Raw genomic sequence first — 21,901 nt, forward strand, 5'->3', positions numbered from 1 at the left:
CACTATTATCTCAATATTTCAAATATATAACTTCTGGAAAGAAAATCTAAATTATTTCTTCAAACAATAACTAATATTAATAGCTCCTATAATATTATTTGTGAGTATATCAGATTTGTTTTAATGCAGTTATATATAGAGCAAACTCAACCCAGACGTATTGGAGCGCTTTACATGAGCACCAGTTACATTAAACAAGGACACATTAATTTTTGGTAGACACAGGGAGATTAAGGGATTAGTCCAGAATCACAGGATGGTGAGCCGATGCCCGGACTCGAACCGGGTTCCTCAATTCCAAAATAGGCAGCACTGGCTGTTATGCCACAACCTCTACCCTAATCTGAGGGAGAAACCTGGAGAGTGGACGTTCAATGGTAAGAGTGCTTTACAAATTATGTGAAGACACACAAACTTGCAAGTTTGCAGGCATTTAAAAAAGGTATATTTAAACCTTGATTTATTCTTCTAGAGGGAAAAGTAAATTATTTTTGAAGGATGCCCTGCAGAAGGAATAATACGACCATTTGTGAGGTGTAGGAGAAGGGGATTGTTTACAGGAAAATCAGAATCCCCCTGAAAGAAAGAAAAAGTTATGTGTGAACCCCCGTTTTATAAGCAGTAAAACAAATGTGTAACTGTGCCCCATGCACATTGACAAATGTGTAGGTATTTCTGGAAAATTACTGTAGTCATAATTTTTGCTTTAAATGGGCTAGTACTTTCAGGGAACACGTACCTGCACTTCGTTCATTTTCAAGTGAGAGTACCTGCACTTCTCAGCAGCAAGAAGGTACTCTGGAATAGTAAATACCCACACTTGACCATTTCAGGCATCATACTGTCCCTGGAGTGTTCTCGGATGCTTTGTCGAATTACAAATTATGTGTCATCTATCCTGAACTAAGTGTAAGGCTAAAGGAGCAGATGTATGTTGAGTAGATCACAATTTGTTTCTTAAAAAGGAATAATATTGTTGGTCAAAATGTATTTTAAAATAGTGCAAGATTTAATAGTAGCATTGCTTTTAGGGAAATACGCAGAAGCCTTCTTTGAAAAAAAAAATCTTTAAATGTATTTGCTCTTCACAAGTCATGCAGGACTGTGAATTTGTTCTTTGCTCTGGTGATGAAACTTTAGTGTGCAAGTCGTTTTTTAACTGTTTGAAGACTGATATGGTTAGTTTCGTTTTCATTTCTTTTTCTACGTCAGACTGAAACTTACATTTTGCTATTTACATTAGATCTCTGTGAAGTTGAACTCAGCAGGGCTCCTGTCATGAACTGTGCCAGGCAGTATACGGATGTCTCTTTCGCAGTGCCATTTTAAAACCTGTTTATTTTCTATGCAAGACAAGTAAAGTTTCTCTTTCTAGTTGACTTAATGTTCTAAGAAATAGTGACACATTATTTATCACTCGTGACTCGGGTCAGGTAGCCCAGCAAACAGGGTTTTGCGGCAGCAGGTCGTCATCTACAATGGAATTTGTAAACGAGCCCTGGCCTACGACCAATCCACACCACGGTGGTTACATTTTTCCGGGCACCTCAACCATTTAAGTACAAGACAGGACAGGGGTACGTGTTACAAAAAAAACATTAAATAATTACTAAATACTTACTGCCTTTTGCTTCTTTTAATTATAGCCTAGGCCTTCTGCTGCGAGATATGCTGCTTGCTTTGTCGAATGGCTAAAGCTGCAGCTGCGCAGTATGGTGGGGCGGACGAAAAGTCCGACTTGGGAGTAAACACGAGCACTTGACGATTTAACGCCAAAAAGGGACGACGGAGCATGGGGCCGGTCTAATAATTAATCATCTAGGACTGCAGCAATTGGTTGGTAGTGGCCATAGCACACTACTGCTATTTATTTTATTGCTGCATGTATTAAACTATTAGTTACGTACGCTAAGCTGAGGCAGGGGCGTCATGTCACATCACCAGCAGTTTCTGGCAGTCAATTGCAGAGAGCAGACTGTTCTCTCACATTGCAAAAATGCGTCTTTATCATGTGCACTGTACTCTGTAGACCCGGCCCCAAGAAATAAGTGTTGTGCTAAGCACTGGAAAGCACCGGCTCAAATTAAGCACTGGTTTAGCGCTAAATAATCAGTGATAAAAGGTTGATTGCATGTACTTCCGCCTTACCAAAAATTTCAGACAATGAAGTGTTTACCACAGCTTTTGAAGATAATTTTACACAATTTGAAACCCTCAGGGACAGATTTACAAATGTTTTGTTATAACCTATTATCATTATTACTGGACCCACTTTCCGTTTTCCTGTATATAGTTTTACCTTGGCATTTCCTTCTAATGGTATTTTCCACCCCTGCATTTTGGGACTATTGGTTCCACCCTGTACCTTTGGAAGCTCACGTTAGAATGTTGCTGAGGAGCAGAGTGAGCGTTGAATTGTACAGTTGGGAAACTCCTGTACTCAATAAATCTGACATACTTTCACCTTCATGTTGCTGTCTTTACCTCAGTTTTTCTCTGGGTGTGCGTCCTCAACTGAAGCAAACCTGCGCAAAGTGTTTTATTCCCATTCCAGCGCAAAACTTGTTTTGCTCTTGAAAGTTGCTTGAAAGTATGACAAAGCATTGCAAAGGGCTGCTTTGCGTTAGTCTGCCTCAAAGGAGCGTTTCATGGTTGGGACATGGGCATTCAGGTGTAACCACCCAGGGATTTTGATGTGTACCACTGTCTACTAGCAATAGTAGAGAGGGTTTTGTACCAAAAAATAATGCCACTTGAAAGCAGGCGTTAAAAAGGAGAAATGCTTTTATTTCTTCTAACTTTTCAAACTTTGCATGTGTGCTTCACTGTACAGCAAAAGTCCAATGTGGGAAACATTTTGATGTTAGTCTAGGCATAGTATTTTGTACTGGAAGACTTTTGCAGACCTTTGCACTATGGCACGAAGGTATGTGCTTGGTACTCAGCAGCCTATTTGTTATCCAGCGCTAGGGAGAGGGCAGGATAGTGCCTTATCTTAGCAGATATGGCTCTTTCCTGATCTCTCCCTGTCTCGCTGCACACCAAATTTGGGTGCTGCCCTGTGATGTATGACAGTTTTGAAAAGGTGGTCCTTAATTTTGAATTATTTGACTTCCTACAAGTTGACTGCTACTATTGAAAAAGGCACCTGTTTCTCCAGAACCAGATATCGGGAAGCAAATAGAATAAACTCTAGTTGTCCGTGCTGGAACATTGTTATGATTTCCAAACCTGGCATCCAGTATTTTCATAAGATGCCAGGACCAGAAGAGGGTCTGCAAGACATGAACCTGCAGCAATCGCATTTACATATGATGTCCATGAGAGTTGGTTACATGGAGGTCTTTTGAGGGCAACTGGAATACAGTAGGAGTTCCAACATAATTTTAGATTCATGACCCCCAGGAGTGTGAGAGAGTTGCAGATATGCCTGGAGTAACGCCATGAGGAAACTGATTAGATGTGGTTTGAAAGAAATCACATCTCACATCTCTTTAGCTCCTACAATAAAAGGTAAGGGAATTACTTTCCAATCAATCTACAGAACATATTATTTATAGAAGAGTTCACGAGTGTACATAAGTTATTAAATCACAATTACATATTTTTCAGACATATAATTCTCCCGTGTTGCTCCATTTTGCTTAGTTGGTTTAAGTGGATCTTACAGCATGCTGTCAGGGATTGAGAATCAGCCGAAAGCCCCTGCTATTACTGGATCTCTGTGGAAGTGAGCAGAATGGGACAGGTCACCAGACACAGAAACCAGGAGAGAAACAGGGAAAAGAAGTTTTTAGAGAAATTAGACTGAGGCTCACTCTACTTTGTATTCAAGGGATGGCACCACTCTGTTTCGATGTTACAGGGATAGTTTGATCTGACCAGATGGAAGACAAAGGACAGTAAACAATAACAGTAGAGTAACGAACAACAAATAACAACTAAAACAAGACTTCCAGCAGCAGATGTATTTGGGATGGGCCAAGAGCCAACCAGAACACTCACCTGTAGACTTCTATAAACAAAGTGGACAAAGAACAGCAGAACCAAAAAGGACAATGCTACGGAGGGACTAACGAGAACCATGGGAACCGAGAGTGAAGAAAACACTGTGAGAAATGCAAAGGGATGCAAGCTGACGGAAGTAAGAAATCTAATACAATCAGCCAGCTCTTTACCAGGTCAGGACTACAACTAAAAGGAGCCATAAATATGGTTCTACAAATATTGACCTGAAATTAACCCCACCCATGAAGGTAGTGTGCTTGAGTCAAAGTGGAAGTTAGTGGTCTAGTGTTCCAACCAGTCTGAGCTTCACGTTGTCCATCTTGTGGGCTATGATTATTTCTCACTATTTAAATGTTCTGCTTTTATTGTTTTATTTCAGGTTGATTACAATTTTATTGACAATGAAGTGGTAAATGTGATTTAAGCAAGCACAATATCCGGTCTTGAAACTTAATTTCAACCATTATTTCTCAGTCAATAACATGACATATTCTGGCAGGTAGCAGTTAATTTATTAATAGTTCTTTTCCCTGAAGGTTTCATTCTTATTGATGCTTTCTGTTATGTGAAGACAAATTACTAATATATTGTAATTGCTATTAGGATGAGGGGTGTATTGAATTGAACGTTTTTACTGATTGTAAGGATGTCTAGACTAGGCTAATCAAGTTATAGGGAGTTTGGAACTTTTGAGTAGGCAACACTGAGGTCACAGTGGTCTCCCCAGACAACAACATATCCACAAGTGAATGTGAAGGTAGACAGTGTAGTCTACATGGCTCAGAAAAGCTGCTGTGTCAGTTTGTGGGATGTATTTATATTTATGCTATTGCCATAGTGCAACTTTTGCATGTTATAATGTAGAAAACCTTTCCTGAACACTTGAGAGTCAAAGGAGCTCCCTTGGTTTCTGTCCACCATGCTGGCAAGAATATGTTAAAACTCACATTCTAATTGACTATTCAAGGTGTATTGGACTTTTAGAATTCTATAAGAGCTCTGTACAATGTGAGTGGACAAAAGAGGGGCATGCCCACTTCGTAGCCTCCTAGATTGAGAACCTGAGCAATGGCTTAAGAGTTCTTTGGTAATATCTGAAATTCTATTTATATGAGGTATGTGCAAGTTGAGATTTCTGATAATGTCTGTAATTTCTGAGAGACCTTGATTTTAACAATCAAAAAATCTTGGACACCACAGATAAGAAAATTGGTAAGGTAGGAAGTGATGTTGCCGTCCTGCGGCAAGATTTACTTATTGCCATTGACAGAGTAACAGAAACTGTGGGGAGAATCAAAGAATTTAAGGTTTCAGTCAAAGTCCTTAAAAGAACCCTACAACACCTCTTTGTTGTGCCCAAAATGATAGAAGAATGCACAGCAGATGCTGAAAGACACTCCCAGATGAATAATCCTGAATAATATTGGCTTCATTGGATTCCCGGAGTGAAGTGAGTGTTCTTAGCCTCAAGTAGGCTCTTTTTTGTGCTTAATGGTGAAGCAGGTAAAATCACCCCTTGACCCTGTGGCTGTGACCCACCTTTTGATTGCCAGAATACTTAACTATAAAGATCATGATGAAAACATTCAGGCAGTGCGCTTGATCATGATATTCCCTGATCACACTCAAACAGTGCAACAGAAATCTTTTGAAATTGTCAAGCAAAACATTGAGACGTGGATGGGTGGATTTTTTGTTTATTGTTGACATTAATATCTCTTCAGTAGTTCAGAATGCACAGTATGACAGAAGGCAATGTCATTGGGTGCAGTGTATTAAAGTAAACTCCATCTCCCTTGCACAAATAACAGACTATTAAATAATATCCTGGAATGTAGTTGGTCTGAACAATAAAATCATAAGGGGCACAGTTTTTCAGTTTGCCATACAACATTACCCTGATGTCTTCATCCTACAGGAGAAAGACCTCTAGCACTGGTAAACGTCTCTATTGTTTGGCTAGCTAAGAGTTTATATCCAGGGTAAACCAGTGATTAGCAAGATATGTGCAACATACTATGGCACTTAATATTGCACCTCTCCATGATCTGAGATGGAGATAGCCACCACTCTTATAACAAACTAAATACTTAAGTACCACTGAGAGTGAATCCCTTGAGTTGCCTCTAAAAGCAGAATAAATATCTGATGCTGTTGCTGGTATCAAGGTGGGGAAAACTCCTGGCTCCAATTGGTTTCCAATTGAATAATTGAATATTATAAGAGATTTGCCTAATTTCTCACCTCACGTCTGATAAGTATGTTCAATGAATGAATAAAGATGGGTTCCCTGCCTGAAGACCTCATGATTGCTACAATATTTGTCCGAATGAACCCTCCTAGGAATCTGGATCAGGGTTCATCTTACTTTCTGATATCATTCATCAATATTGAACCAAAGATCTTTGCCGAAATAATGGTAAATAGCTTTGCGCAAGTGGTACACCGTGACGAAAATGGTTTTATGTTCACTTGGAGCACCAGACACTGCATCAGGCCTGGGTCTGAACCAAGCATATGACTTCTCTGGGCCTAGTGTGCTGATGCTAGTAGATTTTGAAAAGGCCTTTAATTTCTCTTCCGTTTCTTCCTAGAACAGATATTTAACCCAATAAACTTTGGCCCCCATTTTCTCACCAACTTTGAAATATTTAGAATAATACAATGGTCTGTCCTAGAATAAATGGCGTACTATCACCACCGTTGCCGATTGGGAGAGGCATTATGCAGGTTTGACCTTTATTGCCCCTGTGATTTGCTCTGGTTATGGTCCCATTTGCAACCTGGATCACACTTAATGCTTTGGTTCGGGGCTTTCAATGAGGGAGAGGCATAAAGATGGCATATGTCCATAGGGGTAAGGCATGCTCCTTTGTCATGTTACCCCAAGTGGACTAGAGGCTAAATACAGATGCTTGCACTTTGTGGCAATGCATCGGGACCGGAACTCAGAGAAGTTAACCCAGAAACCAATCAGTTGTGAGATGGAAGCGGTTAGTTAGTATGCCAAACTATGGGCCTAATTTAGTGTTTGACGGATGCAGTATCCATTAGAAACATGACAGCTATCTTGTCCACTGTATTACAAGTGTCAAAGGATATAATACACTTGTAATATGGCAGACAGGAAATTCATCATGTTTCTCAGAGTATCCCATCCACCAAACTCTAAATCAGGCCCTAGTTATCCAAATGCGAAGCTTTGAATATCTTGGCATTCCTATCAACCAATATGGTGGTGGGAACTCGACCTGTCCCCATTCCTGGAGTCATTAAATAGATACCTAACAAATTGGAACAACCTACGAATCCCTATCTTGGGCTGAGTGGCCCTTTATAAAGAGACTGTGCTCCCAAGACTTTTGTATGCTCTTCAAAACATCCTGTTGGAGGTACCCCACGGATTTTTTGACAAGGTAAAAGAGAATGCATGGACCTTTCTCTGGGCTATCATCCCCTATTCATCAGTTTTGACCCTTCTACCAAATCAGTCTGTGTAGGAAGAATTGGACTGACAAATACTTATCTATATTAATGAGCTGCTCAGAGGTGTATTACATTTCTTAACAAAGCTAGTTGATATATTATACACTTGCTGTATCTGTCAGACGATTTTGATTGTTCTGCACAACGTTACATGTTTTAAAAACAATCAATAAAAATAATTGTGTATAAGAAACTACCCTCATTTTGGAACTCAAGAGTGGTGAGTGATTGTAAGTAATTGGGTTATTAATTGAGATGGGTGAGAGCCCCACTTTAACAATAAACACAATCCTTGTCAGGCTGAACAACAAAAGTCACTGAATGAACCTGTGCTTAACCCTCTTGTAGCCTATCACAAAAGCAATATTGCATACCTTCAGTGCCTAATTTGAGCTGGTGGCTTCTGGTGCAAAGCACCGGCACTTAATCTACAACACCAACACTTACGACAGCTCCCACATGGTGGACCTGTTTGTGTAATTTAGAAATAAGCAGAACAACATTTGTTCATTAACTCAATTGACATTAGAAACAACTAATACCTGCCCTGCTGCCCAAGCCATTCTTATAGTTGTGGGTGCTTCGAATAGTCTGAATTGTCACACATGAAGCAATGCGATGGTTAGTAGTAGTGTGGGTACTATCATTGGTTGTGGCTGGCAGTGGCAATTAGTGGTAAAAGCTGTTTTGGTCTCCTGACAAGGGCCCAGGCACTTATTTTTTTAAATAATTTATGCACTGCTCACCTTAGAAAAACAGAAACAGAATGAAACAAGCAACACAAAAAAAATAGCATTTTAGAAAAAAGTTGAGTAACATGTATTTAGTACAATTATAACAAAACAACAAATATTCAATCAGTAGGACCAGAGATATGAGTTTTTAAAACTTTGGGTGAAAATAGCAGCAAAAAACACAAAGTTCTACTTACAGTTATCTGTTTGCGCTGGACTGGGGTCAATGACAAGTTTAGGCTGACCGCAATGGAGAACTACACAGAAACTGCGACCAGGTTCGACCCCCTGAAGCGTTACCTTCTCAACTCCACATGAAGGGCTGCCATTTGTGTTGGCAGGGGTGGCAAAGAGGTTGTTGCCGGCACAAGGAGCAGGTCGGGCGTTGAGGGCGGCTGCTATTTTTGGTGCCAGGGCCCGTTCTACTAGAGCTTCATGTTGGTGGTCGGTCATTTTTTGGCGTGAAGAGGCTGCTTTGTGATCGTGAGGAGCCCAACATGTCCGTGTCTTCACCTTGAGTTCACTCTGATGCTAGCCAAGGGTCTCAGGCCTGGGGGTCAACCTTTTGTGGATCAGAGCTTACTCCAGCAGAGGACAGCAGCAGAGCTCAGGCTCGCCCAGTTAGTGCTGGTCAGCTGGGCAGTTGCAGAGAGCCTCTGGAAGCTTGATGTTTCCCTGTAACTCAAACAGAATGTCAGCCAACTGACCCTTGGAGTCAGTTCTGGGGAGCATGGGTACAAGACAAGCAAGTCCAATCTTCCTTATTCAAGAGTAGGGAAGTCCTTAAGGGGTCAAGGAGTGTTCTGATGAGAGATTCTGAAGGCGTCATGTTTTTCTACAGTGCTAGCCCGTGGGCAGGGATGCCCCCCTTGTCTACCATACCCCTTTCCTGGGTTTGGCACCAAACTGTCTAGGATAACAAAGGCCTGACAGCCCTAGGTATGAGCTTCATTTGTCAGTGGCAAGGCAGGCCGCTCTTACAAGTCAGGAAAGGGGAGGGAGAGCTCTAAGACCACACTTTGAAGCTCAGGAATGCAGGATATCCTGCTCAGGAGAGCAATAACCTGACCCACACCCAAGGCCCTTTTTTCCCCATGGCTGGAAGGAATATACCGAAAAAACCCAGAGGAGAGCCGCACATAATCATGTGACCCTGGTGGAAAAGCACATTTGGTTTTGGCAGAACAATTGCCAACTTTCTAAAAGTGACATTTTCAGAATTGTAAATATCCAACTTTACCATCAACGAGGAAATTATATTACAGTTCATTTGAGTGGGAGAAGCATGTCTCTCTCTTTTACCACAATGAGGTTATCACTTTTTAAGTTTAATACAGTAACCCAATGCTAGTCTATGGGAGAGATAGCCTCACAACAGTGAAAAACGACTTTAGGAATGTTCCACTGTCAAGACATGTGCATCTTTACACATGCCCTACTTTTAGAGTACTACACACCCAGCAATAGGGTGGTTAGGGCCTACTTTAAGGGTGACTTTTAAGTATTAAAAAGGAAGGCTTAGGCCTAGAAAAAGGTTTATTTTCCAGGTGGAAATGGCATTTCAGAACAGAACTACAGGCTGCAACGGCATGCCTTAGACACGTTTTACAGTAATACTTTAGTGGGTGGCACAATAGGTACTGCAGCCCATTAGTAGATTTTAATTTACAGGCCCTGGGTACATGTAGTACCTGTTTACTAGGGACTTATAAGTACATTAAAGGTACAAATTGTGTGTTTGCCAATTTTACCATGTTTAGTGGAGAGAGCACAAACACTTTACCACCGATTAGCAGGGGTAGAGTGCTAATGCCAACAAAAAACTAGTTCAGCAAAAAAGGGGTTGAAGGCAAAATGTTTTGGGGGGATACTATGACAGTAACGTAATGTCAATGACAAGAAGCCAACACTTTTGTATGTGGTGATAGACCATTTGAGTCTGTAATCATGCTTCTGAATGTGTTCCAACTCACATATTCTGGCACTGACTAAGGTCCTTTCATCCTGTAATGTCTCCATTATCATTTTCTTTACCCGCCTCTTCTGACTCCTGGACTGCTGAGCAGCCATAACATGACATCTCCTTTGTAGGACAAATGAAGTGATTCCCCATTTGAATGATGGCGGGGTTGGTGTGTGTTGGCATGCTCTTTATGCCCATATTTTGAAATCCTCTTGCTTTTTTCAAATGCATATCCTGTGTTAGTGTTTGCTCCAAGGGCAGTGCTATTTAATCATTTTCTAAAGTGAAACATGTCCATACAGTGGCAGACTGACAGTTTCCAGGGGTTTTTCTTGGGTGAGTGTAGTGTGTTAGATCTTGTCATTATTGTTCTCGTGCTGATGATTGTTCTTATCTCGTGTGCACATGCCTGTGCATGTGCATAGAATGTATAATTGTATTCTTTTAATTGTGGAGTCGCTCTCAGAAGCCAGGTGTCCGTTGTGCTTGGTCAGTTGCTACTTGGACTCCTGGCTGATGAGGCGCTCCTCCTGTGATCGGAAACCTTTTCCAATAAACCTCAATTGGATTACTTACCTTTTCTGGATCTTTATTCAAGACCTTTGGTCCTCTACATATTGGCGACGATCGGGATTTGTTTCCATCACCGACCCACGCAAAAGGATTTTGACGAATTCGCGTCAAATTTGAACTTTGGAGAACGATCCTTTGATGACCCTTATTCAATACTTGTTTATTTAGTCATCTCAAGCGGATCGTCGGATTATTTGCGACACGTTTACATGTGAGAGGAGGAGCGGATTCAAATTTGTTTCACCGACACTTTTCACGGATTTAAGTGTCGTCGGTGTTTCTGGAGACGATAAACTTCTTCAAAGACGTTTGGGGATTTAATACTATCATCGGATTTTATTTTAAGACTTGAAAATAAACTTGCCTCGCTTTTCTTTTTGAATTACGCGCTTACCGGTCTCTTGGAACTCCGGCAGCACGTCTTGGAACCTTCGGATCCTTTGGAACTCTGCATACGAGTGGAATTCTGGGATTTCACGCTTACGACGCTACGCTCTGACGTCACGCCGCACGTTGGACGCTACGCAAGGCGGCCATCTTGGTAAAGGGTGAAGGTTCGCGCTCGGCGATTCACTCGCCGAGCGCGAACCGAGCTATCACCTGTGATTTTGGTCCTTTGCTGGACAATTATATTCGTGATCAATTTGTGTTCAATTGTTCTTCTACCAAGGTGAAAGAAAGAATTCTTAGTTGTAAGAATCCTTCATTGTCCGAAGTTATTGATCTTAGCCTTAGTATCGAAAGATCCGTAACTTCTACTAAAGCCATGGCTCTAGATGCTGTCACTAAGGTTAACTTCATTTCAGATGATATGTCTGACGATGGCCTATATGCCATTTCTAGTAAGGAAACTAAGGAAAAGTGGCAGAGTAAATCTAGTGGTAATACTAATAAACAAAATTTTTGTTTTAGGTGCGGGTCCAAATTCCACATTGGGAATTTCAAAGGGTGTCCCGCCATGAACAAACGGTGTGTTGGGTGTAAAAAAGTTGGGCACTTTCAAAAGGTTTGCAGATTCCAAAAGAAATCTGTCAAGGTCAATTATGTAGATATGGATGAATGTAATGACACCTTTGATAATCTTATGTTAATGGTGGAGTGTGATGATTCTGAACCTATTAAGGGACCTTTGTGTGAAGCCATAATTGACAACATTAAATTGCAGGTAATGGCGGATTCTGGAGCTCCCATTACTATACTCAGAGACTCTACATTTTTTGATAAATGGGGAAAGGATGTGAAATTAAGTCAATCTGATGTTAATTCAAAAGCTTTCGGCGAGAAAGATATTGACATGTTAGGCTTTTTCTTAACGAGTGTGGAGGTCCTGGGTAGGTCCATTATTACTAAAGTCTACGTGGCAATTAAAGGAAAAGATATCGTAGGTTGGAAAGACCTCGCAAAAATGGGTTTATACCTTGTACCAGGGGATGAAAATCCAATTAAAGTACGTGACTTTCCTATCTGTTTTATTGAGGACACAAAAATTAACAGAGCTGATTTGCTAAGTGAGTTTAAAAATGTATTTAGTAATAAAATTGGACTGGTGAGTGGTGCAGAACACAAGATTAGGCTCATCCCTGGGGCATCTCCTGTTTTTCACAAGGTACGCCCCGTTCCCCTTAGTGTCAGGGCGGAACTTAAAAAGATGCTTGAGGACCTGGTTAAAGACAAAATCATAGAACCTTCTGAATCCTCTCAATGGGTTGCGCCCATCGTCGTAGCGCGCAAGAAAAATAACGAGATTAGGCTATGTGCGGACCTCAGGGGTCTCAATAAAAACATTAAAATTGACTGCCATCCTCTCCCTAAAATTCAAGAACTGTTGGCAAACCTGGGCGGTGCCAGATGGTTTTCTTTGTTGGACTTAAAGTCCGCTTACCATCAGATTCCCTTGTCTAAGGATTCGCAGGAGTTAACAACCTTTGTGACCCCATTTGGAGCTTTCAAGTTTTTGAGGCTCCCATTCGGGTTAGCTTCAGCAGCTAGCGTTTTTCAAAGGTTAATGGACTCTTTGTTTGGGGATCTGGTGGGGGTCCAAGCATACTTGGATGACATTTTGATTTTTGCAAAAACAATGGAGGAACATAATGTTCTACTGAAAAAGGTTTTGTCCATTCTAGGCAGTAGAGGTATGACGGTCAGGGAGGACAAGTGCAAGTTTGGAGTGTCTGAGTTAGAGTATTTGGGTCATTCAATTTCGAATTCTGGCATTAGACCGAAATTTTCTGTTGTTAGGGCTTTAACAGAAGCTAAACCTCCTAGTGATAAAGATGCCCTTCGTTCGTTTCTAGGCCTAGCCGAGTACTACGCCAGATTTGTTGAAGGGTACGCTCAAGTGGTGGAACCTCTGAGATTACTCCTTAAGAAAGGTCAAAAGTTTGTTTGGTCAAAAGATTTGGATGACACTTTCACTAAGGTCAAGGATTTAATTGTCTCGGCGCGCTCCCTTCAGGCGTTTAGGGATGATGCCATGTGCATTATTGCAGTGGATGCGAGCATGAAAGGTCTTGGAGCAGTGCTTTGCCAGCAGGTGGAGGGCAAGGAACACACGGTAGCTTTTGCCTCTAGATCTTTGAAGGAGTTTGAAAAGCACTACAGCACAATTGAAAGGGAGGCGTTAGCCTGTGTGTGGGCGGCCCAAAAGTTTAAAATGTACATCTGGGGTCGCAAATTCGTTATTCTGTCTGATCACAAACCTCTTTCATTTATTTTTAGCAAGGTTTCAGGTACCAATAGTCTTTCCCCTAGGCTGACCAGATTGGTTTCTAAACTGCAGGAATTCAATTTCGAGTTAAGACACATCTCTGGGGGTAAAAACTTCAGGGCAGATTGCTTGTCCAGAATGTTAATGGACAGAGATGATGAGGATGATCTAGTTGAGGAAGATGTGGAATGTGTCTCTATGGTTGATGCTATTGAGGAGTGGAATTCAGTCATTACGGAAAAGGATTGGTTAGAGGCTAGTGAGATGGATGGTGTTTTATCTCAGGCTTTGGAGTTTTCAGCCAAGACTTGGCCAGACGTTAGGAATCTCTCTGGTGATCTAAAGAATTTTGCTCAGGTGGCAGAGGAACTCTCAGTCAAAGATGGAGTTTTGTTAAGGGGTGATAAGTTTGTTCCGCCCAGTGGTTTAAGGAACACTATTATCAAGTTAGCCCACGAGGGTCACCTGGGTGTGACCAAGACTTGTATGAGAATCAAAACCCATTATTGGTGGCCGGGTATTGACGCACAGGTAAGGGCTACTGTGGACAGTTGCGAGGAATGTTTGTTGTCTGATAAACATTGGAAGACCCATCAGTCCCCTTTACAGCCTTCTCAATTGCCAGGGGCGGCCTGGGAGAAAGTCGCTTTGGATTTCTCCGGCCCATATAAAGTTCTTCCGGAAGGGAAGAGGTACCTTATCTTAGCAATTGATTACTTTTCTAAATGGATGTATTATAGGTTTGTTGAGGCGCCGGATTCAAATAATACCATTGCTTTTCTGGAAAGATTGTTCTTGTTAGAAGGAGCCCCTCGAACCTTAGTAACTGACAATGGAACCCATTTTGTCTCTGACAAGATGTGTAAATTTTTGAAAACACATGACGTGAAACAATTGAAGGTGGCACTTTATTCGCCCTCATCTAATGGTCTAGTTGAGCGTGGGAATAAAGTTTTGAAAGAGGGAATCCAGACAGCCATAGCATCTGGGGTGGATGTTTTCAAATTTTTAGAGAAGAAAATTTGGAATTATAATGTCTCACCCCATTGTACTACTCAAATGTCCCCTTTTCAATTGTTGCGGGGAAGGGATTTCCATTCTCCTTTGTTTCCTGCTTGGTTGAGGAAAGTGGAGGGTTTACAATTTTCTCCTGTTAGGGATAATGTTGACTCCTCAGTCAAACAGAAGCAGGCAGTAATGAAGGAAAATTATGACAAGTCAAAATGTGTAAAGGACATTCAAATGTTGGTGGGGGTTTGGGTCATGATCAAGAAGCCCTATAAAGTCGCAAAGGGTTTGTCTATGTTCTCAAGTCCTGTACAAATCCTTAAAGTCAGTAAAAATGCAGTTTTTTTGGGGGACAAAGGTTGGTGGAACGTGAGACAGTTAGCAAGGTTGACTTCAGATCAAGCTGCCCTCATTTCTAGGAGGAAAAATTTATCCGCTCAGGAGGGTTGTGATTGGTCTCATTGGCTTCAGCCAAAAATATTTCAAGCTAACGTAGATTTACCTTCTACGACACCGGTTCATGCTTCCCCTGCTGTTGTTTCCCCTACAGTCCCGTCTTGCAGTCGCAGTGGTCGTATGAGAAGACCTCCTGCAAGATATAACGAGTTTATTTCTTTTTAATTGTTTTATTAATTCTCTTTTCTGCATTTGCATAAGGGGGAAGGTGATGTAGTGTGTTAGATCTTGTCATTATTGTTCTCGTGCTGATGATTGTTCTTATCTCGTGTGCACATGCCTGTGCATGTGCATAGAATGTATAATTGTATTCTTTTAATTGTGGAGTCGCTCTCAGAAGCCAGGTGTCCGTTGTGCTTGGTCAGTTGCTACTTGGACTCCTGGCTGATGAGGCGCTCCTCCTGTGATCGGAAACCTTTTCCAATAAACCTCAATTGGATTACTTACCTTTTCTGGATCTTTATTCAAGACCTTTGGTCCTCTACAGTGAGTCCTTATGGAGTAGTCCTTCAGCTTTTACTCAACCCTTATCTCAGACCAGTAGAGAAAAGGAAAGTAGTAGTAAGCTAATGTGGCTCATAGCTGGAAACTCCAGACCAAAGGGGGGTGTTAATCCTTGTAATCTTCGAAATATTTGCAGGAGTCTTAGAATGCTTGCCAGAATCCCGGATCCTTTAGAGAAAATCGTGTATTTCTCTAACCATCCATGTCAAGGTAATGGAATAACTAGAATATAGATGTCTTTTTGGAATAAGTGCTGTGTAAGAGACAGCATTCCTCGTGCCTTTACCTCTTTCACCAATAGCCCTAACATAGATGTTTGAAGCTCATTAGAGGGAGAAAGAGACAGGCAATTACAATGACCGAAAGGGTGACACTACTGTCTGTCAGACCCTACTTCGCTTCTGAACAAGACCCCAGCCATGGCCAGTGTCTCCCTTGGAGACCCTCACTTCATTTAACCCTTCAAGGCAATTAAACAGAATCAAATGTTTTTAACTCTTGGATATCAAACCTCTTGCAAGGCATTAATTAAGGATGGGTCTTCTCTCATAATTTAATCAAGTTCTAGAAGTCACTGGTGTGATGTTGGACACATGCCTAAGACACCTATTTTCATTCTGGGTGCCTGATTTACTAAATGGTTTTGTGAGTCACAAAACGTGCAATTCTCAAAATCACTAGGTCGTGTGACTCCAAAACAATACATTTCAGTGTACCTAAGACACATTGGGGGAGGTTTACTAACATTTTGCACTGTGTTTGCATCACAAAAGTATCACAAATCTGTGCAATTTTTTTATCCAATTTACTTTTCAGCACTACACTTGTTTAGCACTGGAAATAATGGAAAAGTGATGCGAAGCTGATTAGCTTTACTTTACTCCGGTCGTACCAAGGGTGATGCAGGGGCGTTCCAATGCACCCATCCAAGGTTTCTCACGCTAAACTCCATTCACTAAATAAAGTTGATTGTATTTAGCCTGTGGAAACGGCGCCCTTTTCAACTAGGCTCAAGGAAGGAGAAATGCTTTTATTTCTCCATCCTTTTCCGACTTTGCATGTGTGCTGAACTGTACAGCACACATGCAAAGTGCAAAAATGGTTAAAGTGAGTCTGTGCATAGTATTTTGTACTTCCTTCCAGTACAAAACCCATGTTTGACTTGCAGAGTTACTCTTGCACCATCGGCGCAAAGGTGTTTCCGTGGCGCACAGCAGCTGATTTCAGCGCTGGCTCTAGTGAGATGGGAGGAGAGTGCCTTATTTTAATAAATAGGGCGCTCTCCTCCTCTCTCCATTTCACGTAGCGCAGCATTTGCGGCTGCTGTAGTGCGCTAGGTGAAAAAATAGTAAATCTGCCCCAAAGTGTTATATTCTGATTTAGATGTAATGCATTCTTTCCCTGGTTCCCTTCTGCTCAGCCAGTGTGTGTGATGTGATGAAACGTTGGTGGGTGCCTGGCCTGGGCCAGTGTCAGTTGGAGAGATGGGGCTGAGCAGCAGGATTCTGCTCCTGGTGTGGCATATACATTAATTTTTATAATCTGTAACCTGTAACTAAGAGTGATCTCCTTTAATAAACCATCCCCTTATAACCTGTGTGGCCTGGCCACCAAGGAGATATCTCTATTTGCAACAAATTGGAAGTCGGAAATGTTTTTGGCTCCCAAAGAGCAGATCCAACACATTATGATTCAGAAGAAGGATGGGGCATGAAATGGGCTTACCCCTCCTTACATGCTGCAGTGACATGCATCAGTGCTTTGCGACTGTAAACCACTTATTTCATACTACCTCCTTAAAGGCCTTGGCATTGAATTCACTGGGAAACTGCATATGGAGCAGATTTCACTTTGCGAAATGAGGCTCGTGCATGGGGAATATTCAGTTGCCGTCTAAACGTGCCACCCTAATGCGGTTCATAGAGTGATAATTTTATTTTAGTTTTAATTCCAACTCCTTTCGAGCATCAGACCGATAGTTCTCTGTGTGATAGAACCTGCAGGAATGTCCGCTCCAATTTTTCAGGACATTTTCCATATACAAGGCGAATTGGGGCTAACAAAGGGGATGCAATCCTGTTTCTCAACAAACTTCCTTTCAGGAGAAACGTGAATTATATGGACACTTGGTGTAGTGTGTTTTTGACATTAACTTGCTCTGTACTTGGTTCACTTCTCATATTGGTTCTGACGCAGAGGTCAAAATGGAGCTAGGCCCAGATTTGTAAGTGCAGAGTAAATGCCATCGGAATCAGACATGTCTATCCAAAGCCCATGATTGTAAATCAACATTATTCTGCTATGAACTCTTTGGACTGTCAATCACACTTTAGAGCTGCAAACTCATTTGGAACATTAAACATTCTGTCAGTGTCTGCGGCTTTTCCATGTTTTGTGCCTTCATTAATCAGTCCTTGGGGTTACCACTAACTGCCACTAAAGGAAGATACAGCCTCGGTGTCTAGTGTAAAGCTGGCCTCTAAAGGTCACAGGCCTAACTCAGCCAGTGATGCAGTGATGAAGCAATAATGGCTCCTGTAAGGTCTTGAGATGGGCCTGCTCAGCTTTCCTCGTTTTATCAGCAGCCCCTAAGGCCATATGAGGACACAGCACCACTGCCAGAAACAGAATATTTTGTATTGCGTTCTCTGGACGAGGAAGCCACGTGGGTGAAACTAACCAGAACCCTGAATCTGAATAGCGGTGAAAGAAGGAAAACAGTACTGACCATGGCACCCACGTCCAAAACAAGTAAAACCCAGGTTAGCTGCACTTACCATGAATGGGATGAAGAGGCCTCCGACCAGGAACAACAGGACACCGTAGGACAGCTGGAGAAGGTGCAGAGGGAAATTAACCGATTGGACAGACAAGGGAGCGCAGAGATTCTGAAATTAAACATCAAGTACAACAACCTGTGTCAACCACTCTTCCAGAGAAGGTCAGAGCTCATCTCCAAAGTCCCACAATTCTGGTCGACCACCTTGCTGGGCCATCCTCGCCTCCGCCTACTGCTGGAGGAAGTGGACAAACAAGTGCTGCACTATCTGACCAGGGTTCGGCTGACAGACTCTGAGGACACTTACAGAATGGAATTTCACTTTGAAGAGAATCCCTACTTTGAAAACCGAGTCCTTTCAAAAGAATTTGACCAAAAAGGGGGCAGAGAAGCATGTATCAAGTCAACTGAGATCAAATGGAAAGCGGGAGAGGACCTGACCAGGTGCCGCTGCCCGGAGAGAAGGGATCTGAAGAGGAAGAAGATGACTGGCAGGCAAGGAAGCATCTTCTACTGGTTCACAGACAACTACGGTGCTGCCGAGGAATTCTGGGAGATCATTAAGAACGAAATTTGGCCAAATCCTTTACTATACTATGTGGCTCCAGACGAATCAAATGCTGAAGGAGATGAGATGTCGGAGGCGACAGAGTTGTACTGCTTGGAGCCATGCCGGAGCGAGTCCATCGCTGACGCAGAAGAGCATGGGGGTGACAGGGATCAAGACGATGATGGTTGTCGATGGAGCGAGCTGCAATGGGAGTTCTGACAACATAGCCTCCACTGCTTGCTGACATGAGTTTTTCATCAGACTTTACAAAATAGCCATTAACCCGGAACAGGAAAACCTTCCCTCACTTGATAAGTTGTCTCATTAAGAACCTTTAACGAAAAACCCTAAATAGTGTGTCTTTCTCCCTGATGGGATGCTCAGCTAAAACAGTCCTAAAGTTACTCAAAACCAATGTTGGTGCTGCTGTTTTTCCTATATGTGTTGTACTGAAGGTCTATTCGCAAGAGTTCTAGCGCGAGCTACTGCACCAGCGGAGCCCGCGAGTCAGCAACTAATGGCAATGGGACCCCTAGCTCCAATGTAAGGAAATGATGTAACCGGTAGATTTAATAGTATGTCATTTTTGTCATATTCGAAGTAATTTATATGTGGATGTGTGTGTATGTCTACCTGTGAAAATGACTGCTCTGTGCAATGGATGATGAACAGCCAATAGAGATTATAATTTATATAGCGACCACTCCTAAAATTCAGGTACATGTTCAATAACTCAAGATGGGCAGGTGTTAGAAGGCTCTTCACACTAAGGCATGGGTTGCCATAGGTTGCTTGAAATTGGGTAGCATCTCCCATTGTTAAAGCCAATCAAGTGCCCTCCTGGTGGGTGGCATCACAGAGTCAGTCAAGTGTTGCCTTTTTTAGAATTGGTGTGTCTGACATGCAAAGCCATCTTTATCGGCCATGTTGTGGCTGCTTTCTTCCTTCTACTGTCTTTCCCCTCTTTAATATTTTGATAGACATAATAGAGGCCAGCTTAGCCATTAAAGATGTGGGACCTGTTTCACATCGAATAGCAAGTTATGCATCTTGGTCTATGCATGGATTTCTCATTAATATTGTTAGATTGATTCCATTTTTCTTAACTTTCTGCTAGGAAATTTGTAACATTTCCTGTATTGCTCCTTTGAGTTCTGAATACATCATGTATCTGAATATAAAATACATGAGAATTTTGCTCTAATCAGTTATGAAAGTATGACGTATTGTGTTGTGTTGTTGAGGTCCTCACAATTAACTAGTTATCCTGTCGCTGTCTGTTATATTCACATTGAGAGCAAGGTGATCATGTTTGTATTACAATTAAAACATGGACCACTTTAGTGTGATATACAGCATTACTTCATGATATTTTCCTGTTTAAAGACGGAAAAGTTGCATATTAGTTTATATTTACAATTAGGCAATCTTGACTCCTATGAAAAAGAAAAATATTACAGAGAATTAATAGTACACAGTAGCAGGTTGAATTTATGGGATCAATATGTAGATATCTATTCAGATATATTAGTTACACCGAGTTAATCCACCCCTCAAAGTGGCCCCAGTTTGTCCAAGCTCTCTTGAATTGTCAATTCGTGCTAAATGTTGTAGTTTGTATATGTATAATCCTTTACATCTAATCAATTCTTTAAATGTTGGGGTTGGGGTGGGGTGGGATCTGATTCCCATTTCATTGTTATGACTGATTTTTCCACTAAAGAGTAAAACACTATTAAGTTAGCTATTTTTTTAGCAAGTTTATAAGCGGAACATGAACCAAAGGTGGTATACAGACATAATATTGAGTAAAAAATATAGAATTGCACAAATATCGAAGTAAAAATATAGAATGGACAAAATATCAAATGGACAGAATATAGTGGTGAAAAATATTGTTTTGAAGGTAAGTAATGTAATATCCATTTTTAAAATATAGAAAGATAAAATATCGAAGTATATAATATCGTTATTAAGAAATATCGGATTTTTAATAATATCGAATTTTTTAAAGTGTTTTTATGTTATGTTATTCAATTTTTGTGTAATTTAATTCTGTAGCGAGTTGTGGGTTTATAGGGGAATAGGGTGGGAAGTAATTTAATTGTAATTAAATAAATATGGTAATTTATTAGTTGGTATTCATTTTGAATGAATTGCTAATTCATTTTTAATTGGTAATTAAATAATTTGTAATTGGTAATTAATGCTTATTAATTGATTGATAATTATGTTAGTTTAATTATTTTATTTTCCGTAGTGGGTTGTGAGTTCATAGGGGAATAGGGTGGCAAGTAATTTGATTTTAATGAATTAAATATGTTAATTTATTTATTGGTATTTATTTTGAATTAATTGTTAATTAATTATTAAATTGTAATTAATTAACTTTTAATTGGTAATTAATTTTTAATTGGTAATTTTTTTAATTGATTCATTGATAATTATGTTAATTTTATTAATATATTTTTGGTGTGAATTGTGTGTTTATTTGGGAGTAGGGTGGGAGGTAATCTAATGGTAATTAGATAAATAATTGTTATTTATTTATTGGTATTGATTTATTGTTAATTAATTGTTAATTGGTAATTAATTTGTATTAATATGAAATTAATTTTAATAACTATTATTTGTTTGTATTTTGAATTGATTAATTATTACATAATTTTAAATTTGTAATTTATTGTAATAATTTTTTTATTGGTATTGATATTAACTTTATTTGTAATAATATATTAAATCTTTACTTTCCCTACTGTTAAACTCTCTAGAGTGGCAAAAGTAAGTTTTACCCCTACGCTATCCAACGCTTTCCCTACTGTTGTAACCTCTGGAGTGGGAATAGTAATTTTTGCCCCTACACTATCCAACGCTTTTCCTACTGTTGCACTCTCTGGAGTGGGAATAGTAATTTTTTCCCCTATGCTATCCAACGCTTTCCCTACTGTTGCACTCTCTGGAGTGGGAATAATCATTTTTATCCTCCCATTATCCAACGCTTTCTGTTGCAGTCTCTGGAGTGGGAATAGTAATTTTTACCCTTACGCTATCCAACGCTTTCCCTACTGTTGCACTCTCTGGAGTGGGAATAGTCATGTTTACCCCTATGCTATCCAGCGCTTTCCCTACTGTT

General features: G+C 40.7%; 1 protein-coding gene across 1 annotated transcript; it reads left to right on the plus strand.

Moving 5' to 3' along the window:
* Window positions 1-18,168: 18,168 nt before the first annotated feature.
* On the plus strand, window positions 18,169-18,987 carry LOC147711562 (protein SET-like). The gene has a single exon (XM_086919504.1). The coding sequence runs from the start codon at window positions 18,169-18,171 to the stop codon at window positions 18,985-18,987; it is 819 nt and encodes a 272-aa protein (XP_086775630.1).
* The last annotated feature ends 2,914 nt before the right edge of the window (window positions 18,988-21,901 follow it).

Source organism: Lissotriton vulgaris, chromosome 5, assembly GCF_964263255.1.
Source record: "Lissotriton vulgaris chromosome 5, aLisVul1.2, whole genome shotgun sequence".
In the NCBI taxonomy this organism is placed as follows: domain Eukaryota; kingdom Metazoa; phylum Chordata; class Amphibia; order Caudata; family Salamandridae; genus Lissotriton; species Lissotriton vulgaris.

What these genes read in the sequence shown, in the direction of transcription:
- LOC147711562 (XM_086919504.1), top strand. Translation starts at nt 18,169, where the DNA reads ATGGCACCCACGTCCAAAACAAGTAAAACCCAGGTTAGCTGCACTTAC.